This window comes from Piliocolobus tephrosceles, chromosome 6 (genome assembly GCF_002776525.5).
Source record: "Piliocolobus tephrosceles isolate RC106 chromosome 6, ASM277652v3, whole genome shotgun sequence".
NCBI lineage: Eukaryota > Metazoa > Chordata > Mammalia > Primates > Cercopithecidae > Piliocolobus > Piliocolobus tephrosceles.
Window position 1 is genome coordinate 77,303,263 of NC_045439.1, and position 27,537 is coordinate 77,330,799.

General features: G+C 38.2%; 1 protein-coding gene across 6 annotated transcripts in view; it reads left to right on the forward strand.

Moving 5' to 3' along the window:
* GABPB1 (GA binding protein transcription factor subunit beta 1) overlaps positions 1 to 25,394 on the forward strand; it is a 79,429-nt gene extending 54,035 nt beyond the window's left edge. For 3 of the 6 annotated variants that reach the window (XM_023227122.3, XM_023227121.3, XM_023227123.2), the window contains 5 exons: positions 1,348 to 1,495; positions 1,815 to 1,928; positions 12,824 to 13,009; positions 16,287 to 16,402; positions 23,791 to 25,394. In XM_023227122.3, the coding sequence (XP_023082890.1) occupies positions 1,348 to 1,495; positions 1,815 to 1,928; positions 12,824 to 13,009; positions 16,287 to 16,402; positions 23,791 to 23,943 (717 nt within the window). In that variant the 3' untranslated portion in view covers positions 23,944 to 25,394. Of the gene's footprint in view, positions 1 to 1,347; positions 1,496 to 1,814; positions 1,929 to 12,823; positions 13,010 to 16,286; positions 16,590 to 23,790 lie in introns of those variants that run through there. The other 3 variants (XM_023227124.3, XM_023227120.2, XM_023227125.3) reach the window with 2 other exon arrangements.
* The last annotated feature ends 2,143 nt before the right edge of the window (positions 25,395 to 27,537 follow it).

Consider the following 27,537-nt stretch of genomic DNA (forward strand, 5'->3'; position numbering starts at 1 on the left):
TAACGTTAGATAAGGTGATTACTTTCTGATTTTTAAGTTTCTAAATTTCCCTTTAGACTTTTTTTTTTTTTTTGAGCCGGAGTCTTGCTCTGTCACCCAGGCTGGAGTGTAGTGGCGCGAGCTTGGCTCACTGCAACCTTTGCCTCCTGGGTTCAAGCAATTCTCCTGCCTCAGCCTCCTGAGTAGCTGAGACTACAGGTGCATGCTGCCATGCCCGGCTAATTTTTGGTATTTTTAGTAGAGATGGTGTTGCACCGTGTTGCCCAGGCTGGTGTCGAACTCCTGAGCTCAGGTGATCTGCCTGCCTCGGCCTCCCAGAGTGCTGGGATTACAGGTGTGAGCCACTGTGCCTGGCCCTAGACATTTTATTCTATTATTTTTGTTGCATTTTGATACTGTATGATTTTTCCAGGTCTATAAATGACTTTATAAAAATTAAAAAATGTATATATTAGCAACCGTAATAACATCCCTTGAGTGAGTGATGCAGTTTGATTTGTTTCTTTTATTTTTCAACATCCTCAAAAAGATCTGTTGTTTTTGGCTTTTGGGAAGATTTTTCTAGTAACCAATGTTACTTCTCTTATTTTCAGCCATATGACATAATATAAATTATCTTCTTTAATTAATGCCTCTTCTTGCCTGTTTGTTCCTGATCCCAGCAGTAGAACTCTTCTTTTCTAAGACTGTCTATCTCCTTTGAGCTTCCACTAGTTACTTAAAAGATGTTTTATGTTCAGGAAAATGAATTCTGTCATGCCTCTTTCCATTCCTTTTACTCTTAGGAGTGCAGTTTGGGGGTTGGAGTTGAAGATGGGGAACAATTAATTGAGAAGGACATGCTTTATATATGTGGTATTATGTATTGCCAAATATAGAAGAAATAATTAAATTCCTATAGCTATGGAAGTATTTTTTGTTTGTTTGTTTTGTTTTTGTTTTTGTTTTTTTTTTAAGATGGGGGTCTCACTATGTTGCCCATGCTGGTCTCGAATTCCTGGGCTTAAGCACTTCTCCTGCCTCCGCCTCCTGAATAGCTGGGAATACAGGCACCTGCCACCTCAACCGGCTTAATGTCCAGTTGTTCTTTGTTCTATTAAAAACCTTTTAGATACTCATTTCTCCTCTCCCAGTATTTTGCTGCTTTACCTAGGAGGGGGACTCGGGATATAAATATCCCATCGTGTGCCCCTACATTGTCAGGGGACTTTAGACATATATTTCCACTTGTACTATGTGATTCTTCTTAGAGAATATTCCTTTACATGTGTGTTTGTATTATATGGAGAATTTGTGCTATATGTTCTGGTTATAATTCTGAAAACACTGTGGTCATTTTTTCCCTAGATTGCTATGCAGAACCAAATCAACACAAACCCAGAGAGTCCTGACACTGTGACAATACATGCTGCAACACCACAGTTTATCATTGGACCTGGAGGGGTGGTGAACCTAACAGGTCTGGTATCTTCAGAAAATTCATCCAAGGCAACAGGTATTGAGATGCATATAGGATAGGCTTTGGGATTTTATGCTTTAGTAGGTATTCATCCTTTTAAGAAAGGACTGTTGGAGAACAAGGGTAAGATTCTATCAGCCACCTTGGTTTTCTTTGGTATAACTGGCAAAAAAAATTTTATGAGACAAAACAATCTGAAGAAAGGTGATACTGCAAAATTTACTACAGTATTACCTTTCAAAAGCTAATGCTATCCAAGCTTTGTTTAAGAGTCAAATAAGGTAAATAGAGTATCAGAAATATGCATTGGATTAAGCTCCTTAGAAATTCAAATCTATTTTCTTTTTTCTTACAGATGAAACGGGTGTATCTGCTGTTCAGTTTGGAAACTCTTCTACATCAGTATTAGCTACATTAGCTGCCTTAGCTGAAGCATCTGCTCCATTGTCCAATTCTTCAGAAACTCCAGGTTAGAAAAGCATGTCTAACATGTACATTAAAATTGCAGATTCAGGCTGGGTGCAGTGGCTCACACCTGTAATCCTGGCACTTTGGGAGGATGAGGCGGGTGGATTGCCTGAGCTCAGGAGTTTGAGACCAGCCTGGGCAGCATAGTGAAACCCTGTCTCTACTGAAAACACAAAACATTAGCCAGGCGTGGTGGCACATGCCTGTAATCCCAGCTACTCGGGAGGCTGAGGCAGGAGGATTGCTTGAACCCAGGAGGTGAAGGCTGCAGTGAGCTGAGTTTGCGCCACTGCACTCCAGCCTGGGTAACAGAGCAAGACTCTGTCTCAAAAAAAAGAAGAAAGAAAAAAAACAGTTGGAGATTCAAATATTTACAAAGGCCAGGAAGACAATAAAAGGCTAAGGTGGGCAGGATTGAGATTACGCCCGGCTGAAGAGTGGGGCAAGGGCAGGGAGTCGTCTGTGACTCAGCTCTAACTGATTATAGTCATCAGCCCAGTATTCCCAAATTCTGTTTTTTAATAGGAAGCTGTTAATCCGGATTTTAAAAGAACATTAAATCTTGGTAACTAATTGAAAAACAAAACAAAACTTTTATAGCTCATAGAAAAAATATCCCTGTATCTAATTTGGCCCTTGATTTACTAGTTTGTGACTTTTTGTTTAAACAACTTACTTTGGCTGGTCATGGTAGCTCACACCTGTAATCCTAGCACTTTGAGAGGCCGAGATAGGTGGATTCCCTGAGCCCGGAACCCTGGGCAACATGCTGAAAGCCCATCTCTACCAAAAAATATAAAAAATTAGTCAGGTGTGGTGGTTGGTGCCTGTGGTCCAGCTGCTCAGGAGGCTGAGGTCAGAGGATCGCTTGAACCTGGGAGGCAGAGGTTGCCATGAGCCAAGATCATGCCACTACATTCAGCCTAGGTGACAGAATGAGACCCTGCCTCAAACAAAACCCAAGCCAAAAAACAAAAAAAACTTGCTTTTTTCATAAATTTTAATTTTTAGCAGCTCTGTTAGAGTGTTATAAAATCTTCATGACTGATAGAACTAGGAAATAGTATACAGAAACCACTGTTAAATGATTACCTGGCTGGACGGAGTGGCTCACTCCTGTAAGCCCAGCAGTTTGGGAGACTGAGGCGGGCGGATCACCTGAGGTCAGGAGTTCGAGACCAGCCTGACCAATATGGAGGAACCCTGTCTCTACTAAAAATACAAAATTAGCTGGGTGTAGTGGCCCATGCTTGTAATCTCAACTACTCGGGAGGCTGAGGCAGGAGAATCGCTTGAACCTGGGAGGTGGAGGTTGCGGTGAGCCGAGATCGCGCCATTGCACTCCAGCCTGGGCAACAAGAATGAAACTTTATCTCAAAAAGAAATGAAAGGGTTACCTGTTGTTAAATGATGACAGACAGTATTAATGACCAGTTGGTTTATACAAGATTTACCTTTATACTTAACCAAAATACTTTTTGATGTAATTATTATGTCAGTAATTTTTTTTTTTTTAATTAGCCAATTTTTTAAATTCCAAGAAAATATTTTTCTGTAGCTTAAGCCATTATATTTGGGTCAGTGCTTATAAAAGCAAAGAATAATTTGTCATTCATTTTTAAAATTAGTGTTTTTTCAAACTTTGATCAATAATAACAACATTTCATCAAATGCTTACTCTCTCTGCTAGGCACTGTGATAAATATTTTACTTATAATCTCATTTATTCCTCACCAGAAAGCCTTAAGGTGCACATTACTGTAATATTCTTGACTTGGAGGAGTTGGGGGAATGCTACCTTTTTCTTTTCTCTTTCTTTTTTTTTTTTTTTTTTTTTTTGACATGGAGTCTCATTTTGTCACCCAGGCTGGAGTACAGTGGTGCAGTTTCGGCTCACTGCAGCCTTCGCCTCCCAGGTTCAAACAGTTCTCTTGCCTCAGCCTCCCCAGTAGCTGGGATTACAGGCATGTGCCACCACACCCAGCTATTTTTCATATTTTTAATAGAGACGGGGTTTCACCATGTTGGCCAGGCTGGTCTTGAACTCCTCACCTCAGTGATCTGCCTTCCTTGGCCTCCCAAGGTACTGCGATTACAGGCGTGAGCCAGTGCGCCTGGCCTCTTTTTGAAAATAACATTTATCCATTCTCCAGCTTCTGTAGCATTCATTATAATCAAAGTTTGAATCCAAGCCTTTATATTTGGGAGTCTTAAGATTTGTATGAATCACTTTTGGCCATTAGCAGTTATATGCATCATCATACTAACATGCTGCTTTTATAACCTATGTCTGGATCTATTTAATACTTTTGTAATTGCAGAAGCATAGCAAAGAAAACATTTCATTGGTGGTTTCTATTTGGTTAAACTTGTACATTTCTTTTTTTTAATTAAATAACTTACCTCTGGCCGGGTGTGCTTGCTCATGCCTATAATTCTAGTACTTTGAGAGTCCAAGGCAGGCAGATCACTTGAGTTCAGAAGTTCAAGACTAGCCTGGACAACATGGCAAAACCCTGTCTCTAGAAAAAAAATTAGCTGGGTATGGTGGCAGGCGCCTGTGTTCACAGCTACTTGGGAGGCTGAGGTGGGAGGATCACTTGAGCCTTGGAAGCAGAGGTAGTAGTGAGCTGTGATTGCACCACTGCACTCCAGCATGGGTGACAGAGCAAGACCTTGTCTCAAAAATGAAAACAAAAACACATATATCTGAAAGTGAAATGGCTTTTCTTATAACTCAGCTGGAAATTTTGACATTTAGATGTGTGACTCCATGAATTGGCCACACCAGTTTCTGTAACTTCTCTTACCTTTGAAAATGTTTTGGTCTAGTCTGAGAGAATTATCAATTTCAGTTAGTTTTTATTGTATGTGACTTAAAATTTTCTATGAGCACAATAATTTTTCATTTCAATGTGACATCATAGTAGAATCTTTTTTTGGAGACATCGTCTTACTCTGTCACCACAGGCTAGAGTGCAGTGACGTGATCTTGGCTCACTGAAGCCTCTGCCTCCTGGGTTCAAGTGATTCTCCTTCCTCAGCCTCCTGAGTAGCTGGGATTACAGGCACACGCCACTACTTCCAGCCAATTTTTGTATTTTTAGTAGAGATGGGTTTTCGCCATGTTGGCCAGACTGTTGTCGAACTTCTGACCTCAGGTAATTTGCCCATCTCGGCCTCTCAAAGTGCTGAGGTTACAGACGTGAGCCACTGCGCCCGGCCCATAGCGGAATCTTTTTGAAGATCTTTGAAAAGCTTAAAAAGAAGTGTCTGGAGTGCTGGCTCACTCCTGTAATCCCAGCACTTTCGGAGGCCGAGGCAGGCAGATCATGAGGTCAGGAGTTCAAGACCAGCCTGGCCAACATGTTTCTGAAGCCCCGTCTCTACTAAAAATACAAAAATTAGCTGGATGTGGTGGTGTGCCCCTGTAATCCCAGCTACTGGGGAGGCTGTGGCAGGAGAATGGCTTGAACCCAGGAGGTTGCAGATTGTGCCACTGCATCCCAGGCTGGGTGACAGAGCAAGACTCCATCTCAAAAAAAAAAAAAAAAAAAAAAAGAAGTACTGGGTGGGCACGGTGGCTCACACCTATAATCCCAGCACTTTGGGAGGCTGAGATGGGTGGATCACGTGAAGTCAGGAGTTCAAGACAAGCCTGGCCAACATGATGAAACTCCATCTCTACTAAAAATACAAAAATTAGCCAGATGTGGTGGCATATGCCTGTAATCCCAGCTACTCAGGAGGCTGAGACAGGAGAATCGTTTGAACCTTGGAGGTGGAGATTGCAATGAGCCAAGATTGTACCACCGTGCTCCAACCTGGGTAACACAGGGAGACTGTGTCTCAAAAAAATAAATAAATAACAAATAAATAAATAAATAAAAGTTTAAGTATGTTACCACAAGAGTAAACAACTCAAAGCTGAATTTGCACATACTCAGGCAAAGCTAAATCTGCCACAAATTATTTCTCTGACTTCTGGCTATCCAGTTTCTTTAAAATCAATTGTCAGACTCATCCTGATTCTCGAAATGTTTATATATATCTTTTCAAGGGCTTGTTAGAATCTGGAAAATACAGTAGTGGTACCTCCATTTTATACATAATGAAACCGGTTTGTGGAAGTTGAATAATTTTATCAAAGGGCATATGGCTATTAAGTAGAGAAAGGAGGATTATGCTCAAAGTCTGACTGATTCCCAAGGTGTGTGTCTGTGACCACTATAATGTACCATCTCTCTTATGCAGTTTATTCACATGGTCTGTGGGCTCTTTTAGAATGTTCATAATTTGGTTTGTGATATTTGAATTACACAATATTGAATTATTTGTGTAATTTTCATTTTACCTTATTTCAAGCAAAAACGTCACTATTACTTTTGGGATGTATCTGTTTCTGTAGCTTTTTCTAGTAATAGGTAGTCTGTTGAAATAAGTGTTCTGCTACTTTCTTGCCATTTTAAAATGATGTTGGCCAAAATATAGTGTAAGCTCCATCAGTACACTGATTGTTACTGCTCATATTCTTTTCTTTTACTAGCTAAGTGGTACAATAAACATTTTTCCTGGGTAGAAAACAGCCAGAAGGTAGCAGCAGATGGACTGTATTTTAAATGGAAACTAGCTGGTTGGCATGGTCCTATATATAAAGAGAAGGCAATTGTGGTAGTCCAGGGTACCATGCCATTTCACTCAGGAATTATGGCTTTAGATAGCACCTTCGTGTCTCTTCATTTTGGAATGACTTGCAAAATGGAAATGATTTCCATTTGGAAGTCAGTGGAATTAACTTTCCATTAGAAAATGGAAATGACGTTAGTACCATTTTTGACATATACCACACATATTAATGGTAGTCCCATGAGAACCTTAGAATGTCTATTATAATATTTTCATTGAGAAACCAAATGATACCTCTGTCTTTTCTTGATGTTCTAGCAAATATAACAGCAGGTTGTCAGTGCTGGATGATTAAAATAGCTCGCTGAATTACTATTGCTGTTCAGTGGAAAGAGATTACTTTTAGCTGGAGTTTGGGGGTGGGTGTGGTGGAGGGGAATGTGTTGAGTTGTGCTCTAAAGAATGGGTAAGATTTAGATAGATTGGAACTAATTCCAACTCATACCATTTTGTGTGATTTTCATTTTGAAAGTCATTCCAAAATGAATAGACAGAAAAGTGAAAGCTTTTTTTTGGGGCGGGGGGGGAATTGTGGATATATATTTTCTTATGAGGAAAACCACCACCGTGTTGTACATTATTTATTAGTATACAGAAGCAATCACATTTTCCTGTCTTTCTACTAAGGCTTACAGGCCACTCTAGTGGATCATGGAATCTTCCTAGAGGAAGAAACATTTAAACTGAAAATTAAAGTAGGCATTAGTCAGGGAAAAGTTTGGGGAAGAACATTTTAGCAAGAGGGACATGTGAAGCTTTTGAGACAGGAAAGAACTTGACTTTTTAGGGGACCCGGAGGCCAGTGCAGCTAAACCCAGTAAGTAGAAAAGTCACTCAAGGTGACTGAAGGTGAGATTATATAGGACTTTAAAAATGATCCTTTGGCAGGTTTAGAAGAATGCTTCGGAAGGGAGTTTTGTTTGGAGTCTAATGCAGTCAACCAGGGAAGAGTTACCATAGTGATAGCGTGAATGAAGATTTGACAGAGACAGTGAGTGAATAGATTAGAGGTTTATTTGGGATGTAGAATTAGAAGCTGTGATTGGTTAAGATGGAGGCCTTACATCTGTAGTGTAGTTATCTGGCTCTTTAAAAATATTTTTTCATACATCTCTTATTTCGTAGCTCTAGCCTGTAGTCCTATAGCAACTTTTCTTTGCTTAGCTTTATTCTTCCTTGTGGTCTAATTATACAATACCTTGATTAAATACACATCTGTGATCACCCTTCTTTTTTGTCTTTAGAGCAACTTCTGGTAATTACTAATAAAATGGTTTTTCCAAAGGTGTAATGCATCTGGTGGCTTTAAACGTTCCCTCCTTTCTTAAGTGTCAAAATAGGGGTTCAAAAAAGAAAAACAATAAAAATAAAAAGTTCCGTCCTTTCTTCCTAAAAGTGAAATTTGAACCAGGTCTGTTTTGCAGATTGTTTTTTGGTCTGTATAAAAAATAGGATAATACAACTCAATTGGCTTTAAGGGATACGTACTGGGCCTCATGAAGTTGTTTTGTTTTTGCTTTTTTGTTTTTAATTTCAGGTTAAACTGCTGCCATAATACCTTTGAAAAGTTTTTTTTTCTTCAATGAACATAGTTTCTACTTTATTTTATTTTATTTTATTTATTTTTGAGACGGAGTCTTGCTCTGTCGCCCAGGCTGGAGTGCAGTGGCGTGATCTCGGCTCACTGCAAGCTCCGCCTCCTCCTAGGTTTGCACCATTCTCCTGCCTCAGCTTTCCGAGCAGCTGGGATTACAAGCGTGCGCCATCATGCCCAGCTAATTTTTGTATTTTTAGTAGAGACGGGGTTTCACCATCTTGGCCAGGATGGTCTTGATCTCTTGACCTCATGATCCACCCGCCTTGGCCTCCCAAAGTGCTGAGATTACAGGCATGAGCCACTGCGCCTGGCCCATAGTTTCTATTTTATTATTTAAATGTTTCTATGTAGAATTTTCAGTCTTTTAGGACATTTTAAAGACAGTGTTCTTCCCTGTCTTTATTTCATTTTTATGGCATCCGAATTCAGAATTCTTGTTGAACAAGAGATCTCAGATGTCTTCAAAGGTGCTGCAGATTATCTAGGTTTTCTTTAAATATTACAACTTGACTTTTGAATTAGATCAGTGAATATTTATGTTATAGTTGTTTTTTATCCAGGGAGCTTTATGTTTTGGAATATAAATATATTTTTAAAAATCAATAATCTTTTAAGAGTTTTTAGGCTTTCTCTTTTATTCTTACATGTTTCAACATTTTACTGTTAGATTGTTCTTAAGGCTCCTGGGGAGCACTTTGTCTTACATAATTGGTTTCTTTTTAATTTTTTCTTAAATATCTTACCATAGCACAACTTAAAAAGAAAGCTTTTTAGATGAAAGGCAAGAACTCTTTTATTTTAATAACAGTCATTGCAAATAGTGCAAAGATGAAAGTTCTTGAATTTTGCCTTGTGTGTGATCTTAGAAATTTCTTACATATGATTAAGCTTTAAAATATTTACTAACTATAGTTAGCATTCAACTCAAGTGAACATTTCTTTTTCATATGGATAGTTTTTTGAAAAAATCAAAGCAATACTTAATGTGTTTGAAAATCCTAGTAGTGGTTCTGTTGACTATATTACTATTTTATGTCCTACTTTTCATTTTGTAATTATCTTCCTGAAATTTTCTTAAGTGCTTGGTGATAAAACCTAATCATAGTTTAAGGTAAACAAAAATTACAAGAGAGCTCAAACATAAAGGTTGTTTGCATTTTGAGTGTTCTGTGGTTTGTATTGTGATCCTTGATTACTAAGTAACACAGTAACAGTCGAAGCCAGGCCTGTTGAGTACATCATGAAAACCAGTTTCCTAGTATTTTTCCTGCCTTAAAGAAAAAAAAGCAGTGCCTGTATTTATGGCCTCTCTGTCTTAGTAAATCCTGTGATCACTGATATCCATGATGCCCTACTGTGAGTTGATAGAAACTCAGCATGTTTCAGAGCAACTGTGTATCTGGATGGTAGCTCGATTTTAGTAGAGTGGTTTTATTTAATTACACTTTTTGTAAAATTACCCTTTTTGTAATTACACTTTTGTAATGTGTAAATAACACATTAAAAACCATGCCATTTAGAAATGATTTTTAATGTCATTCTTCTTTTTGAACTAGTTATAATTAATTTTTTTATATGTAGACAGTTTTCAAGCCCACAGAAAAACTGGAGGATGAACCTGTATAACTTTGACCTGTATTCACCAACTATTAATATCTTGGCATGCCCATATGTTCTCTGATACATGCGTGCATGTACACACACACACACACACACCCACCCACCCACCCCTTTATTTTGCCAAGTTATATGAAAGTATGCTGGAGATATCATGATATATTTCACCTTTACTTTGGCATGTCTCTCTCAAGAGTAAGAATAGCCTTCTACATATCCACAGCTCCATTTTATTTTCTAAAAACATCAACATTAATTACAAAAATTATCTGACATATGGTCCATTTTCAAGTTGTCCTCCAAATGTCATTTATAGTCAAATTTAGTTCAGACATTTCCAGGAAGACCACCAGTGAATTTTGTAACCTCCCAGTGCATCTCGTAAGGAGGCACATAATATCAGCCCATCCTGATAAGAACCACTTGGTGGAATCGTGACTCCTGGCTCTTTTCAGGTAGATTTTTTCCCTTTGCAACTAATAGTAATCTTTGGTGGGCTACTTTTAGAACATTTGAATATCCTGTTTCCCCACAAGATTTTACCAATGCTTTTAGCACCACTACTGATCCTCGCTTGAAGCAATTATTACATTAGGAGTTACAATGATTTATCTTAACTTGTCTTTTTTCAATGTTAATTAGATGTCTTTCTATCAGGAAGATCTTTCCCATTTCCTCCTTTCTCTCCTTTTTATGAGGTATTATGATAGATTTTTTTTTTTTTTTGAGACAGAGTCTCACTCTGTCACCCAGGCTGGAGTGCAGTGGTGTGATCACTGCTCACTGCAACCTCAACCTCCCAGGCTCGCTCAAGGGATCCTCCCACCCCAGCCTCCCAAATAGCTGAGACTACAAGTGTAAACCACCAAACCTGTCTAATTTTTAAATTTTTTGTAGACAGGATTTTACTGTTACTCAGGCTGGTCTTGAACTCCTGGGCTCAAGTGATAATACTGCCTCGGCCTCCTGGAGTGCTGGTATTATAGGCATGAGTCAGATAGAAAGATTTTTTAAAATTCAGGCTGGGTGTGGTGGCTCACACCTGCAATCCTAGCACTTTGGGAGGCCAAGGCAGGCAGATCACGAGGTCAGGAGTTCGAGACCAGCTTTGCCAATATGGTGAAACCCTGTCTCTACTAAAAATACAAAAAAAAAAAAAATTAATTGGGCGTGGTGGCATGCACCTGTAGTCCCAGTTACTCGGGAGGCTGAGGCAGAAGAATTGCTTGAACTTGGGAGGCGGAGGTTGCAGTGAGCCAAGATCGCGCCACTGCACTCTAGCCTAGTGACAGAGTGAGACTCCATCAAAAAAAAAAAAAAAAAATTCAATGGATAGTAATCCATTACTATCATTCCTATCATTCCTTTTGATGCTTTTTTATGGAAGTGCAGTTTAATATACGAAATGCTTATAGATTATAAGTGTGCAGTTTGAGGAATTATCACAAAGGGTTTACAGAGGATAATTGTAAACATTGTATAAACATTGCTCAGTTCATAAATGGAAGGTAGACAGTACATATCCTTTTGTGTCTGGTTTACATCACTTAGTTTTGTTTTTTTGTCAGGTTCATCCATGTTTTGCATACAGTCAAATTGCTGTGTTTGAGTCTACCATTGTTTATTTATTATCAAAGAATGTCTGGGTTGTTTGTAGTTTTTTACTAGTGTGAATAAAGCTACCATGTATGTTCTTCTACATGTCTTTTGGGATCAGTAGTGGGTGTAGGATTGCCTGTGAGAAAGGATTTTGGCAGTATTAACTTGCAATTTCTCTACCCAGACAAGGACACAGGTGCTGCTTTAGCTGCCAGAATGCTCTCTAAGGCTCTCATAAATTATTAAGAGCATATTTGGGGATTTTATTTGTGGAAATGTTAATATATTATACTATTTACTATCACATAGTACCACATCTGTATACCACTTACTATCAGGGCAAATCCTTGCTCACTTAATCCAAAAAGAGAATACACTTTATTCTGTATGTCAACTCATATATAAATGTAAATGGAGTATAATCATATTCAAATTCATCTTATGAATTGTGGATTTTTTTTGTTTTGTTTTGAGACAGGGTCTTGTTCTGTTGCCCATTCTAGAGGGCAGTGGCATGATCTTTTCTCACTGCAACCTCTGCCTCCCGGGTTCAAACAATTCTCCTGCCTCAACCTCCTGAGTAGCTGGGATTATAGGCATTCACCACCAGGCCCAGCTAATTTTTGTATTTTTAGTAGAGACGGGATTTTGCCATGTTGGGCAGGCTAGTCTCGAACTCCTGACCTCAAGTGGTCCTCCCGCCTCAGCCTCTCAAAGTGCTGGGATTACAGCCCTGAGCCACCAGCACCCGACTGAATTGTGAGGTTTTATGAAACAGATACAACCTTTGTCATGATATTAGATCTTCTAAATTTTATACCTCATACAACCAAATGAAGAGAAATTGTTTAACCACTCACATGTGAAGATAGTTGGAACTTACGTATTGTAAATTACGAGAGACTTGTAATCAACTGGTTACACAGATATTTCCAACACCACTGGAGACTGAGTTTTAAAACCATGTACAAATTTTCCTGGGTAAGAAAGAAGCAGGGGACCAGGTGTGGTGGCTCATGTTTGTAATTTTCAGCACTTTGGGAGGTCAAGGCAGGAGGCTTGCTTGAGGCCATGAGTTTGAGACCAGCCTGGCCAACATAGCAAGACCTCATCCCTACAAAAAATAAAACTAGTCAGGTATGGTGGTACGTACCTGCAGTCTCATCTACTTGGAAGGCTGATTCAAGAGGATCACTTGAGTGCAGGAGTTAAGGATGCAGTGAGCCATGATTGCACCACTACACTCCAGCCTGGGCATCAGAGTGAGACCCTGTCTCTATTTAAAAAAAGAAAAGAAAGAAGCAGAGAAAGCAAAAGTAGCAGACAAAGCAATAATAGGTTTCTGTTCATATTGTTACATATGTTTGCTGAGTTTTCTTTTTTTTTTTTTTTTCCAGTAGTGGCCACGGAGGAAGTAGTTACTGCAGAATCTGTGGATGGTGCCATTCAGCAAGTAGTTAGTTCAGGGGGTCAGCAAGTCATCACAATAGTTACAGATGGAATTCAGCTTGGAAATTTGCACTCTATTCCAACCAGTGGAATTGGTCAACCCATCATTGTGACCATGCCAGATGGACAACAAGGTTAGTAGTAGACATTTTTATAAAGTTTGTGTTTGTTTTTTTTTATTTTTATTTTCTTTAAGTCTTCTCTGCAGTCCAAAGAGATTGTGTTTATTTTTAATTCTCAGGAAATTATGATATGTGTTCCAAAGAATTTATTTTTGCCTTGAGTTATATTTGTATAACCCTTTGCAGTACACTTAATTACCTAATTTTATTTGCTAAGGCTAATTAAAATTAAAATTAGCTTGCTTTCTCTAGGTGGAAAGAGAAATTGGCCCTAAAGTATTCTGGTTGAAAAATGAGCTTAAATGTCACCACAAATAATACCTGAAATAAATAATTCAAATCAGCATTGGACAATAGTTTCCTAGATCATTTAATGCAATTCGAATACCATGTGAGCTTTAAAAAATATCACATAAGAGAAAGCTACTTAAAAAGAAGTTGGAGCCTGGGCAACATAGTGAGACCCCATGTCTAAAAAAATTATAAAAAATTAGCTAGGCATGGTGACATTTACTGATAGTCCCAGCTACTTGGGAGCTTGAAGTGGCAGAATTGCTAGAGCCCAGGAGGTTGAAACTGCAGTGAGCCATTATCGTGCCACTGCATTCCAGCCTGGGCAACAGAGAGAAACTCTTTCTCAGAAAAAGAAAAAGAAAAAAAAAAAAAAAGGTGGACTTAGGACTTGTAGTAGGAATATGGTAGCTAATTTTAGCAGCTTTATTGTGAATTCTAACATTTTTCTCCTTTTGGAAACCACAAAGGCTAACAAGATGAAACAAAAGCCTCAACTACATTTTCAGTAAAACTAAAAGGCTGAGAGAAAACCTCAGAATTCCTCATTTTTAAGTGCTGCCAAAAGCATCTGAAGCCATTAGAGCCAGAGGGCAAGAGGACTCTCATGGAAATCCACACTGGTGCATCAAGGAAATAAAAGGGGTTAAGCTCAGCAATAAAGATAAACATGCCTTCTCAGAAGGATAGGGCCCCAGACTCAGTAGGAAGTGCTGAATGCAGGACTAAGATAGAATAGGGCATGTATACCGAGGCAGAGAGAGAAGCTGCGGAAAGTACCTAACTAAGCATTGCCCTGTACCTTGTCTCCCCCTAAAAATAGTGTCCACACATAATCTGAGAAAATGACTAGGGCTGGTATGGTGGCTTAAGCCCATAATCCCAGCACTTTGGAATGCTAAGGTGAGAGGATTGCTTGAGGCCAGGAGTTCAAGACCAGCCTTAGCAACACAATGATACTCGTCTCTACAAAAGTAGAAACAACGAAATTAGCCAGGTATGGTAGTCCCAGCTACTTGGAAGGCCGAGGCAGGAGGATCGCTTGGGCCCAGGAGTTTGAGGCTGCAGTGAACTATGATTGCGCCATTGCACTCCAGTGTGGATGACAGAGCGAGACCCTGTCTCCAAAAAAATAAGAAAGAAAATGAGTAGGATTGTAGAGAGTGTGCCTTTCATGGCCAGTGAAGGGCAGGGCTAGAGGTAGAACTTCACCTAAACCAGGTTTGGTTTTGAGTGACAGAGGAGGCATGACACTGAACAGAGACCAGATTTCGAGAAAGGGGTTTGTTGCTGTAACAGTAGAAGAGGAAACACTTGACCTGTGAAGCCTGGGAGGCCATTCTGTCCCACTCTGCTGAAATCTTCTGCTGATAGCTGGTCTGAAATTTGGATTAGGGTCAGATGCTTTCACAAAGCGTTAAAGAACTAATTCTAATTTTTAGAAAAGAAGAAAGCTTTAAAAATATTTGTATCAAGCAGACGTAACATTGTTTCCAAAACTTGTATCATTATGCAGACTAATGATTTCTCACAGCTCTGAGGCTAGAAGTGCAAGGTCAAGGTCTTGGGGCAGGTTTGGTTTCTTCTGAGGCTGCTCTTCTTGATTTGCAGATGGCCATTTTCTGGCCTGTCCTCACATGGTCTACCTCAGTTTGTTTGTGTTATCTGTGTCCTAATCTCCTCCTCCTGTAAGGACACCAGTAGTACTGGATTAGGGCCCATCTCATTTTACCTTAACTATCTGTTTAAGGACCCTATCTCCAAATAGAGTCACACTCTGAGGTACTGGGGGTTAGGACTTCAACATGTGAATTTGGGGAGTGGGAGTACCATTCAGCCCTAACAAAGATCACGTTTTTTTCTGTAATTAGCCAAATTGATTCTAAAGTTTATGTTGATGGGGCAGAGGGAAGAAGAATAAGGAAAACTCTGGAAAAGAATAGCAATGAGAGAGTTCTACTGAATATTAAAAAAAAAAAAAAACTTTTAAAGCCTTCCTGAATTAAAAATATATAGTTAACATGTGAATTATATAGACTGTACAGTCTAATAAACAGATATAAATTCTCATTTTTTCCTGAGTTAATTTATAAATGTCATGAATAAAAAAGAAAACCCGAATTCTCAATATCTCTAATGTTTTAAATTACATTGTACTAAATAAATGTTAGTTTTACTATTTTTAAATTTTTATTTACATTTATAGCTGTCACTAAGAGGGTTTTTCATGTTTTGGCAAAAAATTTTAAAGGCCATGGAACAATTGTAATTTTCCCCATTGTGATTCTTAGGATGGCTTCACGTGGTTTCAGCTTGCACAGTCATTTTTATGTTCCTGTACTGCTGTGCAAAGCAAGGACAGCCTCTCTGTATAATTACATTTATATAAAGAGCTACTAAAAACTGAGAAAAAGCCCAACAGTCCAATTCAAAAACAAGCAATGTTTATGAACTCTCAGTGCTCATAATGGAATGTCCACTTAGTGGATATTAAGAAGCTAAATAAACAGAAGCTCTCTATGTAATGATGTAAGATACTATAAGTATTTGGAGTGAAAAAAGCAGATGCAGAACAATGTATCTATTGTATATATGCTACCATTTATGTAAGAAAGGAAAATGAGAATATATACTAATTTTTAAACAAATTAATACAAGGATAATACATAATAAATTAATAAAATGATTATCTGTTATCGGGGTGGGCATGAAGCCTCTCAAAATATGCTTGTTCAATATTTTGATGTTTGAGTCATGAATGAATATATTATCTATATAATTAAAAAATATATGTAGGTACTTTCATAAGTAAAAAAGCAAGAAGGTAATAAAAAAGACGTATATGGATAGTCTCATAAAAAGCAGATCAATGATTTGGAATTACTGTTTTGGAATGTACTTATTTTAGATGAGTAGCATCAACAGTGCCAAGACTAGTTTTGTTTCTAATAAATCTCTCTGAAAATGAAGTAATACATAATTTTTTTTTTCATTTTAGTATTAACAGTACCAGCAACAGACATTGCTGAAGAAACTGTTATAAGTGAAGAACCACCAGCTAAGAGACAATGTATCGAAATAATTGAAAACCGGGTGGAATCTGCAGAAATAGAAGTAAGGAGTCTTTTACCCGGTGTGCTTTGCCGCAGTCATCCAAAATAAATCCAAGTTTTTTGTCTTTTATATTTATTACTGACAGTATTGTTTTGATACAGAATGAAAGTGCATAGTATTTTCATTTTGTTTATTTTTGCCTTATACATATAGCAAGCCCTCAATAAATAAATATTGAATGAATGAATGAGTGAGTGAAGAATTTGTTTATAATAGTCTGTCATCTTGGCAACACTGGAATGTCTTTGGTTCTTGCACTTCATCCTTTATATTTTAAAGTTACACACACCATTCTTACAAGTCACTAAGGAAAATACCAGTATATATTGGCTAAGATTTTTTTTTTTTCATTCAAAACTGAAGCTAAAATACCTAATTGGGCTAGGGGGTCCTCTTAAAGAAGGTCGATGTTTGTCAAATGGGTTATTTTTTAAAAGCAGTAGATAATTGCTTCTTTCAAGGAAAGTAAATGAATTTAGACTAGCTGTTCATAGGATTCAACCTTTTTTCCCCTCCCTCAGAGTAATTTGTAAGTGTAAACCAGTTTGTAGGTGTAACCAAACCATAGTTGCTTCACAGGTTTTTTTCTTGACTGACTGTAAATAAAATTTTGCTCCATGAACTTGATAATAAGTTATATCAAATGAAAACAAAGTTATTCTTGAATAACTTTGAAAGAACAGCTGCAACCACTGAACTTGAAATCAGATAAGCTGAGTTTGAATCCCACCTCTTGCTCTGTTAGCATTGAGGCAAGGAATCTTATCTTTCTGAGTTGCAGTTTTATTGTATTCCAAACTGGAATTTAGAATAATAATGTCTCCATTTTTGGGTTTTTATGAGAATTGAAAAAGTCAGCATAGTCATAAAATATTTATATCTGATATGTGTTTGTAGTAAATTTGGTGAATATTTAGTAATTTTTTGTAAAGGTTCTTGTTATAGAAAGGAGATTTTTAAAATAAGCCACTAAAAGGTAACGTAAGTCAAACTAAAGACAATGAGAAAATACCCTTCCTAAATTCATGTAAATATAAGACTGGTACATCTTTGGCCACACCACAAATATATTATTGAGTTTAAAAGAATCTGATTAATGGTTTAACCAGAATATTTGGTAAAGTTATGACTTTAAATATTGATGTTGGGTTGTTTTATTTCTTCAGGATTTAAAGTGATGTGTAGGATGTTGAAGTTTTTATTCACAAACTAACAATTTTTCCATTGAATGGTATCAGTATATTTATCATTTAATACTTTTTGTTGTTTTTCTGATATGTCAGATGATCTTTTTCAGACACATAAGGTAAAAAAATGTACTTCGCTTTAGCTCTTTAATAAAGTATTATTTTAAAATTACTTGAATTTTTTATTAAATGTAAGCTTATTTAATTCAACAGATTATATTTTTAAACAATGAATGTGCAGCCTGTACCTGTATTTACCTAATGACCAGGGAGCATTGCTGTTTCCCTCAAAGTTTAGCCTGATTTCTTTCTTACAGTCTTTGAGAGACCAGGGAAAATAATTGCAAATAACAGGAAAGTATGAATTGAGAGGTATATAAAATAACTAGGGCCCAGGAGATGGAGCTTTAGGGAGATTCGGTTTCAGCTTGGTGTGAAGAACAGTGGTTTTTGTTTGCTTGCTTTGTTTTGATTTTAGTAATGAGAGCTTTCTGGTCATGGAAATCTTGTTCTCCATCACTGGAAATGTTCAAGCCAAGCTTGCCTGACCTCTTAGGGCTATTTCAGAGAAACCTGGAAGCATACAGTGAGTATACAGGTAGTGGTAGGCTGGAGATGTAGAATGAAGAGATGACCTTCAATGTTTTCACCAAACCAGGTAATCATTTCCTTATAATACGTGAAGTTGTTATTTTGAATTTATTTTCTTAGGTGGCCAATGGTGTTATCTTGGGGGGAGACTTTTATACTCCTGAGGGACAGCTTGGCCATTAACTGAAAAAGTTTCTGTAAAGCAGCGTCAGAAGACATATTTGGTTGTCATGACTAGTGGCATTCCACTGACATGTAATGGATAGAGGCTGGGTAGACATCCTACAACGCACAAGACAGCCTCCCACAATAAAGAATTATGTGGCCCAAAAATATCAATGATGCTGAGATTGAGAAACTTAAAGAAATTTAAAAATTAACTCTGTACAAAATCTAATGTTTGGGTTTTCTCCATGTATCTGTGACTGCAATGACCAGAGTGACTCTCCATAAAGAAAGTGCTAAGAATTGGCCAGGGGCAGTGGCTCACGCCTGTAATCCTAGTACTTTGGGAGGCCAAGGTGGGTAGATCACCTGAGGTCAGGAGTTCGAGACCAGCCTGGCCAACATGGCAAAACCCCATCTCTACTAAAAAATACAAAAATTAGCCGGGTGTGGTGACACACGCCTGTAGTCCCAGGTACTCGGGAGGCTGAGGCGAGACAGTCGCTTGTACCTGGGAGGCGGAGGTTGCAGTGAGCCAAGATTACGCCATTGTACTCCAGCCTGGATGACAGAGTGAGACAGAAGAAAAAATAATAATACAATAAGGTGCTAAGAATTTATGTTTACAGTTTCCCAACTAACAATGGAGAAGTTTTCCAAGAGTCTCTGGAAAAATTACTTTAAATTGTAGAAAGTGTATTGTACATTTTGTGGGCTTTATATCTGCATATGGCAATATAGGAAATAAAATAGGTTTGTTTTTTGGAGGGAAGGGTATGAATAAGACACCAAATTGCAATAATGTATATAATTTTATCTTCCATTAATTACTGCATTGAATATATTTTTGGCAGAAGAGTGTTATTTACAGATTTTCAAAAATAAACGTTAGACTATTCTGAATTGAAATTAATCTTTGTACATGTGTAAGAAATATATTTAGTGTATTAGGAGTAACAGATTTTCTCTATTACTTTATTGTGTGACTTCGGGAAATACCTTTACGTTTTCTTTCCCATGGAGGTTAAAGATAAATATGTTTATTAGTAAATTTTATTTTATTTAATTTTTTTTAGAAAGAGTCTCACTCTGTTGCTCAGGCTGGTGTGCAGTGCTGCGATCTCGGCTCACTGCAACCTCCTCCTCCCAGGTTCAAGTGATTCTCCTGCCTCAGTCTCCTAAGTAGCTGGGATTACAGGTGCACACCACCATGCCTGGCTAATTTTTGTATTTTTGGTAGAGATGGGGTTTCACTGTGTTGGCCAGACTGATCTTGAACTCCTGACCTCAGGTGATCCGCCCGCTTCAGCCTCCCAAAGTGCTGGGATTATAGGCGCGAGTCACTGCTCATGTCTGTAAATTTTATTTTTAATGAAATATTTGTGCCCTTTAACTGGTGGTAGATTTGAGATCCTTAGTGCTCTCTAAAAAACTGATTTCTGTAAACTTTATAAAATGTTTTATTTGATGCAAAGTTTTTCAATCTGTTTTTTGTTTTTTTATGGCTATCTTTCCTGATCTGCAATTTAAAAATGTTTATAGTCACATCTCTCTCTGTTTTTTTTTTTTTTTTTTTTCTTTTTTCTTTTTTAAGGCAGGGTCTTGCTTTGTCACCCAGGCAGAAGTGCGGTGGTGCAGTCATGGCTCACTGCAACCTCAAACTCCTGGGCTCAAGCAAGCTTCCCACCTCAGCCTCCTAAGTAGCTGGGACCACTATACCCGGCTAGGCTTTTTTCTTTTTGTAGAGAGGGTGTCTTGCTATGTTGCCCAGGCTGGTCTTGGACTCCTGGCCTCAAGTGATCCTCCCACCTCAGCCTCCTGAAGAACTGAGATTACTGGCATAAGTCACCATATCCAGGTCATATCTCTTCTCTCTCTTTTTTAAAATTAATGTTTTTATGTATGTATGTATGTTTGTATTTATTTATTTTTTGAGACAGGGTCTCACTGTGTTGCCTAGGCTGGAGTGCAGTGGTGCATTTACAGCTCACTGCAGCCTTGACCTCCCTGGGCTCAAGCAATCCTCCCACCTCACAGCCTCTTGAGTAGCTGGGACTACAGGCATACACCACCATGCCTGGCCAATTTTTGTATTTTTTTTGTAGAAATAAGGTTTTGCAGCCGGGCATGGTGGTTCATGCCTGTAATCCCAGCACTTTGGGAGACTGAAGTGGGAGGATCTCTTGAGGTCAGGAGTTCGAGACGAGGCTTTGCCCTGTTGCCCAGGCTAGTCTCTTACTCCTAGGCTCAAGCAGTCCTCCTGCCTTGGCCTTCCAAAGTACTAGGATTTCAGGCATGAGCCACTGCATGCCCAGCACCCAGTCCATATCTCTTTTTTCTAAGGCTGGAGAAGGCAAAGGTTTTTTCATAAATGGCCAGGTACCAAATATTTGCAGCTCTGTGGACCCTACAGTCTCTTTGTCAACTACTCAGTTCTGCCATTGTAGTGAAAGCAGCCATAGACAATTTGAAAATGGGTGGGTGTGGCTATATTTCAATAAAACTTTATAAAAACAAAATCATAGTTGTCATGTTTGGCCCAGGGCAGTTACAAAATTGACGTTTACACACAAGCAAACAGCTCACATATCCTGCCCAGTTTATCTCTTTTAAAAAACATTTAGGCCGGGTGCAGTGGCTCATGCCTGTAATCCCAGTATTTTGGGAGGCCAAGGCAGGCGGATCACGAGGTGAGGAGATCGAGACCATCCTGGCTAACATGGTGAAACTCCGTCTCTACTAAAAATACAAAAAATTAGCCGGGCGTGATGGCGGGCGCCTGTAGTCCCAGCTACTCGGGAGGTTGAGGCAGGAGAATGGTGTGAACCCGGGAGGTGGAGGTTGCAGTGAGCCGAGATCATACCACTGTACTCTAGCTTGGGCAACAGAGCGAGACTTCGTCTCAAAAAAAAAAAAAAAAAAAAAGTATACTGCTAATTATACTTTCAATCTTAAAGATTAAATGTATTGAGCATGCAGTGCTAATGATCTTTGTCTTCTAGGTTTTATAGAATTAGCCAAAAAAAAGTATAGTGTTAATTATACTTTCAATCTTAAAGATTAAATGTATTGAGCATGCAGTGCTAATGATCTTTGTCTTCTAGGTTTTATAGAATTAGCCAAAAAATACTGTGAAAATGAGTTTTTTATTTCACAAATAGGCAGAAGGGAGCTATCTTTTCATTTTTATCAATATAAATTATACTTCTTGAAGTTAAAATATGCAATATGGAAAATAGGGTTAGGCTCTTTTCACTGTTAGACTACCTCACTCGGTTTGCTTTCATCTTCCGCAATAATTGTGAATCCTTTCCTGACTCTAAATGTTAATAAATAGGTAATACTAGAAGATGCTTTAGAGTTAACCTCTTCCAATATTTCTTGCTAAATCAAGGTAAATTTTTACTCATTTTCAAAACTTTGGCTACCAAAGGATTGGTCTTATTTTTCACATACATGTAAGTTTGTGTTTGTTTTTTTCTTTTTTCTTGTTTTTTTGAGACAAGGTCTTGCTGTGTCACCCAGGCCAGAGTGCAGTGGAGTTGCTCACTGCAACCTTAACCTCCTGGGCTCAAGTGATTCTCCTGCCTCAGCTTCCCAAGTAGCTGGGACAATAGGTGCATGCCACCATGCCTGGCTAAATGTTGTATGTTTTTGTAGGGGTTTTGCTATGTTGCCCAGGCTTGTCTCGAACTCCTGGGCTTAAGTGGTCTGCCTGCCTTGGCCTCTCAATGTGCTGGCATTACAGGTGTGAGTCACTGTGCCCAGCCACACGTAACATTTTAAAACACATGCAGGGCTGTGGACACTCCTGCCAGAGCTGTGGTCTAGCTCCTGGGAAGTAACATCCAACCTTCTACCCCTCACCGCTTCCACTGGTGTCCTTAAAGTCCTGCAGTTCGTAGCCAGGGTACTGGCATTGATTGCTTACCTTGGACTCATCCCAGGGTGTCTTTTCTGACTTGTTCCTATCTTGGCTGGAGTTAGGATAAGAGGAGGGGAGAAGAAGTATTGGGAGGCAGCAGGATAGGGCCTGGGCATTGCTTAAACTGGGGGTAAGGGGCATTCCTTTCTTCTACTTGTACATTTTGTGTAATTGGATTCCAAATGAATCACTTCCACATCTGGTGGGCCCATGAGAAAAAGAAATGTTGGATCTCCCTTCATTCCCATTGTGGGGAAGGAAGTGGAATCACAGAAAGGCAGGGGGATTATACATGCTCCTGCTTGTGGACCAACCATGTGAATAGTGAAGGTGAGGAATCCTTTGGTGTTGGCAATGGGCAAGAGTCAAGGAGGCAGAGGATACATAGAATAGGATATATAGAAAGAGAACCTCATACTGTGCCTCCCCAGCAGTCGGCCAACCACTTACCTTTAGTTCCCTCTGACCAATTGTCTTGTCCACTGTGGACCCATCATTCTTGTCACAGTCTGAACCCTGGCCTTCACCCCACTCAGAGGTCCTGGGCATCTGTGATGAGGTTGCTTCATTCCTAAGACCATGGAAACTAACCTTGAGCTTTGGTCTGTGGAGGCTGAGCTTTTGTCCTTGTGCTTGCTTAGAGGTGTGGGAATGGGTTCGTTGAAATGTTTTTCCTTGTTTTTCCTGCAATAACTGAATAGGGGCAGAGTGAGGAGGAAGAGGAGAAAGAATACCGTTTTCATTGGATTGGATTTGTGTTTCAGCTCTCAATTTGCTGAGGAATTTAATACATACATTTTATACCTATATAATTTAATCATTGATAATTTCATATTTTATTGGTTTATGAAACAGTATAATTTAGGAAATACTGATCTTGATCAGCACTCTTCATTTTAAAGGTGAATTATCTTGCTTGCTATTGTAAATGAAAAATAGTTTTAAAAGCAGTAATGTCAGAACCCTATAAATCTAACTCCTTACTATGTGACCTTGGGAGAGCTACCTCATCCCTGCACATCATTTTTCTCATCTGTAACTTGAGCATAATATCTGTCTCAGAAGCTTATTGTTGGAAATCACCCTGTTTACTCATATAGTGGGTGTTCAGTAAAATTGTTTTATAATTATTACCTTTAGGTAAGAGCACAACAAATGGAAATATAAAGAGGTGTGGTTGTGTATTTCCCTCTTAAAAACTCTTTGTTAGTTTTTGTAGTACGTATAAAAGTACAGGTGCCCAGTTTGGAGTCTTTCTGTTAGTCTTATTTCTAAATAGGAAAATAATTTCCTTGCGGTCGGAAAGTGATCCACATCTCATAATGTGGAGCACAAAATTAGGAACTTAAATATTAGTGAATTGATTGAAAAGGCAAGATGTCTAGGAAATTTCAGTAGTTGGCTACTTTTAGCTACTACAGTTTTTTGGTTTTTGTTTTTTTTAATTTGAATGATGCATACTTGTATGGATTAAAAATGTATTTTTGCCAAAATTAAAAAAAACCTATTCTTTTAATTAGGAGAGAGAAGCTCTTCAGAAACAGCTGGATGAAGCAAATCGAGAAGCACAAAAATATCGACAGCAGCTCCTAAAGAAAGAACAGGAAGCAGAGGCCTACAGACAGAAGTTGGAAGCTATGACTCGTCTTCAGACTAATAAAGAAGCTGTTTAATTGAAACGAACATGTAGTTTGATTTTACTTTTGGTCAAGAAAGAATACAGTCTTGAACTGTACACAACAAAGGTACAGCCATGGGAATACAGAATGATAGAAGAGACTACAGATTGATAATTGGACTTAAGCCATGAGCTCTGAATTCTTGTAACATAAAACTTTACTTTAGAAGTTGTGAAATGTATTTAAAACTGAATTCTGTAAATAGTTTTTGTTTTTTTTTACAGTTCCAAATGAGTTGATAAAGATTGTTGAAGAGATCCAAAACCACAATAAGCCACTGTTTTTGTGAATTCTTTTTGATTTTAGTACAAACCTTAATTTCTCAGAAACAGAACAGTTTTAAGGGTGATCGTTGCTGGTTAGAGCAAACGTTGTGTAATAATTACGGTGGACTGATGCTGGAATTACTCCTATAGGTATAAACCTCTATACGAAGGGAAGATTTCTCCCGGGAAATCTTTGTACAGCTTTAAGTTGTGTCAGATTCTCTGAAAACATTTTTTAGAAAGCAAACTTTTTATATTTGTTCAATTTCAGCTATACCCAAGTAGATTTACATGTATATGAAGCAAATATTTTTTAAAATTTCTGTTTGTACATATTCTGCATGTTTTATAATTTCAAAATGCATCACTTACATAGGTATTTCTCCCACAGAAATGATGAAAGTAACCAGGAAAAAAAAAAAACAAAACAAAACCCCTTTACTCTGCAGGTCATTGAAACTAAGTAAGCTAGCAGCTGGTTTTATTGGAATGACAATGTTCTCGGAAGGAGCAGCCTACCAGATAACTTGAATTTGCCAATTCTGCAAAATCTGTGCTTTTTCGAAAATTTAATAGTGGGGATGTGAAACTGTATTCTGTGCCTTCCATCATGATTTCCACATGAAAGCACTTTAAGGCACTGGATTTTAAGATAATGTTTTTGGAAAACTCAATGTATATGGGTTTCTGAAATATTTTATGGACTTATTTCTCCCCAGGAAATTATTCTTATGGAAAAAAATTGCTTTTGTATGTAGAACAGGAACTTTTTGTACTATAGTGATGCAATAGACATGTCTAATGTAACTTCTACTTTTCCCTTTGAAAGCTCAGTGTCTGTGCTGTGACTTGCCCTCATCACAGTATTGTTGAATTCCACAATGTATGGACATTAAACACTGGCAGACTGTTCACTTTTTCTTTCTTTTTTTTTTTGGTAAAACATTACTTCAAAACCCTTTTTCTTGCTTTATTTTTCAATGTTTTATTGCTTTATGAACTGTTTAACCCTAACATCCCTCTAGGTTATCTATACTGTATAAAAAAGCAATTACCCTTAAAACTGTACTCTGGCCTACTTTTCTATTTTGCAATTAAATATCTTTTTCACATATGTTCATTGTAGACTTATGTTTTTATCACATCTTATTAACACATTAAAAATGTTATCCTACTGCATATTTGAGCCACCATATGAAAATATTTTATACTCTCCACAGTGTGACGTTAAAATTCCTGAGGTAGCTCTTGAGAATTTGTTAACTCTCTCACTGGAATTACCAGTTTATTTGTTAATGTAATAAAGGGGTCTGTGGTCTGCCCGCCTGATGGTTACTAGTGGAAGCGCTTAAAAAGGGTTTAGGGCAAATTGAAGAACTCTGTAAGGAAGAGGAAAAAGATCTTTTTCAATTTTCCACTAAATTTGACGTATTTTAAGTGATCCAAAAACTAGTTTTTAAAAATGCCAGGGGCGGGGCACGGTGGGTCACACCTGTAATCCCAGCACTTTGGGAAGCCAAGACAGGCAGATCATAAGGTCAGGAGTTCGAGACCAGCCTGGCTAACAGGGTGAAACCCTGTCTCTACTAAAAATACAAAAAATTAGCCGGGCATGGTGGCGGGTGCCTGTAATCCCAGCTACTGAGGAGGCTGAGGCAGGAGAATTGCTTGAACCCGGGAGGCGGAGCTTGCAGTGAGCCGAGATTGCACTACTGCACTCCCGCCTGGGCGACAGAGCGAGACTCAGTCTCAGAAAATAAATAAATAAGTAAATAAAAATAAATGCCAGGCCATATTTTCAGTAGCATGAAGTGACTTTTTCTGCAGTCCTGAAAAGTCAATAGAGAATGCCTGTTTGTGGTTACTTTGGCACATTAATTTGTCATGTTAGGCAGGGTGCTGGTACAACAGCCGGGTACCCTGACATGGTGCAGGAGCAGAAAGGGGCCGATGTCTTCACCCCAGAGTGCAGCCGCTGTAGTTTTGCTTTCAGACCAGGCTGGCCCTGAAAAGCCTCAAGACAGTGTTGGGGACAAGTTTATGAAAGCTAACTTAATGTTGTCTTTGACTTCCAATCTCCTCTCCTGCTTGAGACTTTACCTGGTGCAAGAAATAATTTTGATTCCTAATAACAACAGCTGGCATAGATGGGAGAAAATAATTGGTGCTTAAAAGGAGTAAGTCTATGGTAGCATCAGGTACTGAGGTATCTATGGAGGAAGCTCACCTTTTTCAGAGTCATTGTTATATAACTTACAGTTTCTCAATCATTTACATTTCATTTACTGTTCTGTAAAATCAATACTTAGACAAGAATTTGTAATTAAAACTTAAAATGGATTTCTTTTTCCCTTATTTCATACTGTTTTCAGTGGGCTGTAAAAGCTTTGCATTCTAGTCATTCTCAATGGTGCTCTGAGCAGAGGATTTAAAGAACTGACAAAAATAAAAGTCTATGAAATAAAAGTTTTCAGAAATCCACACAGTTGTTTCCACTACATATCCAAATGATGGATTTGTAGTTAGCAGTCATCTGGTTGCCACGTCACTGGTTAATTGTTTTGACATATATATGAACAAACACCTTCTAGAGCAACCTTTCTCAACCAGGGTTCTGCAAGACAAGCAAGCCATTTAGTGTTACGGTGTAATGAATTATTTTCTTTCCTATGCATCTAGAATCATTCTTGTTACGGATTATCTAGACACCAAGTTCGTTAGGCATCTTGACTGCCCAATTACTTGATTCAGATTTAACACTTCCCTCTGTATAGTCCCTGGACCTCTAGAATTATGAATTCTAGGTTGAATCTGTGATGCTTTCAGAAAGCCTCATCTGAGTAGTGTCTGTAGGGACTGTGCTTCTCAACTAATTTTTATTTATTGTTATTTATTCTATTTATATCTTAATTACTTCACAAAAGGACTTGTGATGTCATTTGCTTTCATTGGCTTTTAGGAATTATTTTCTTAACATCAGTCTTTTGTGACATGAATGGCAGGATAGTTCTTTTACTCTGCCACTGGACTGCTCTATTTCTTTATGGTGGTGGAGTGTTGGGAAGAAAATTAAAGAGAAAAGGGGATAAATGGGAAATCTCATGTAATGAAAACTATACAGATGGTCTCCAAGTTATGATGGTTTGATTTGTGATTGTTTGACTTTACAATGGGTTTATCGGGGTATTAATTGCATTTTACATTTATGACATTTTTGACAGGATGAGTTTATCAGGACGTAACCCCATTGCAAGCCAGAGAGCATCTGTACTTGTTTGTAATAAAAAGATCTGCTTCCAAATATCTTTGTCCAAAACGTGAC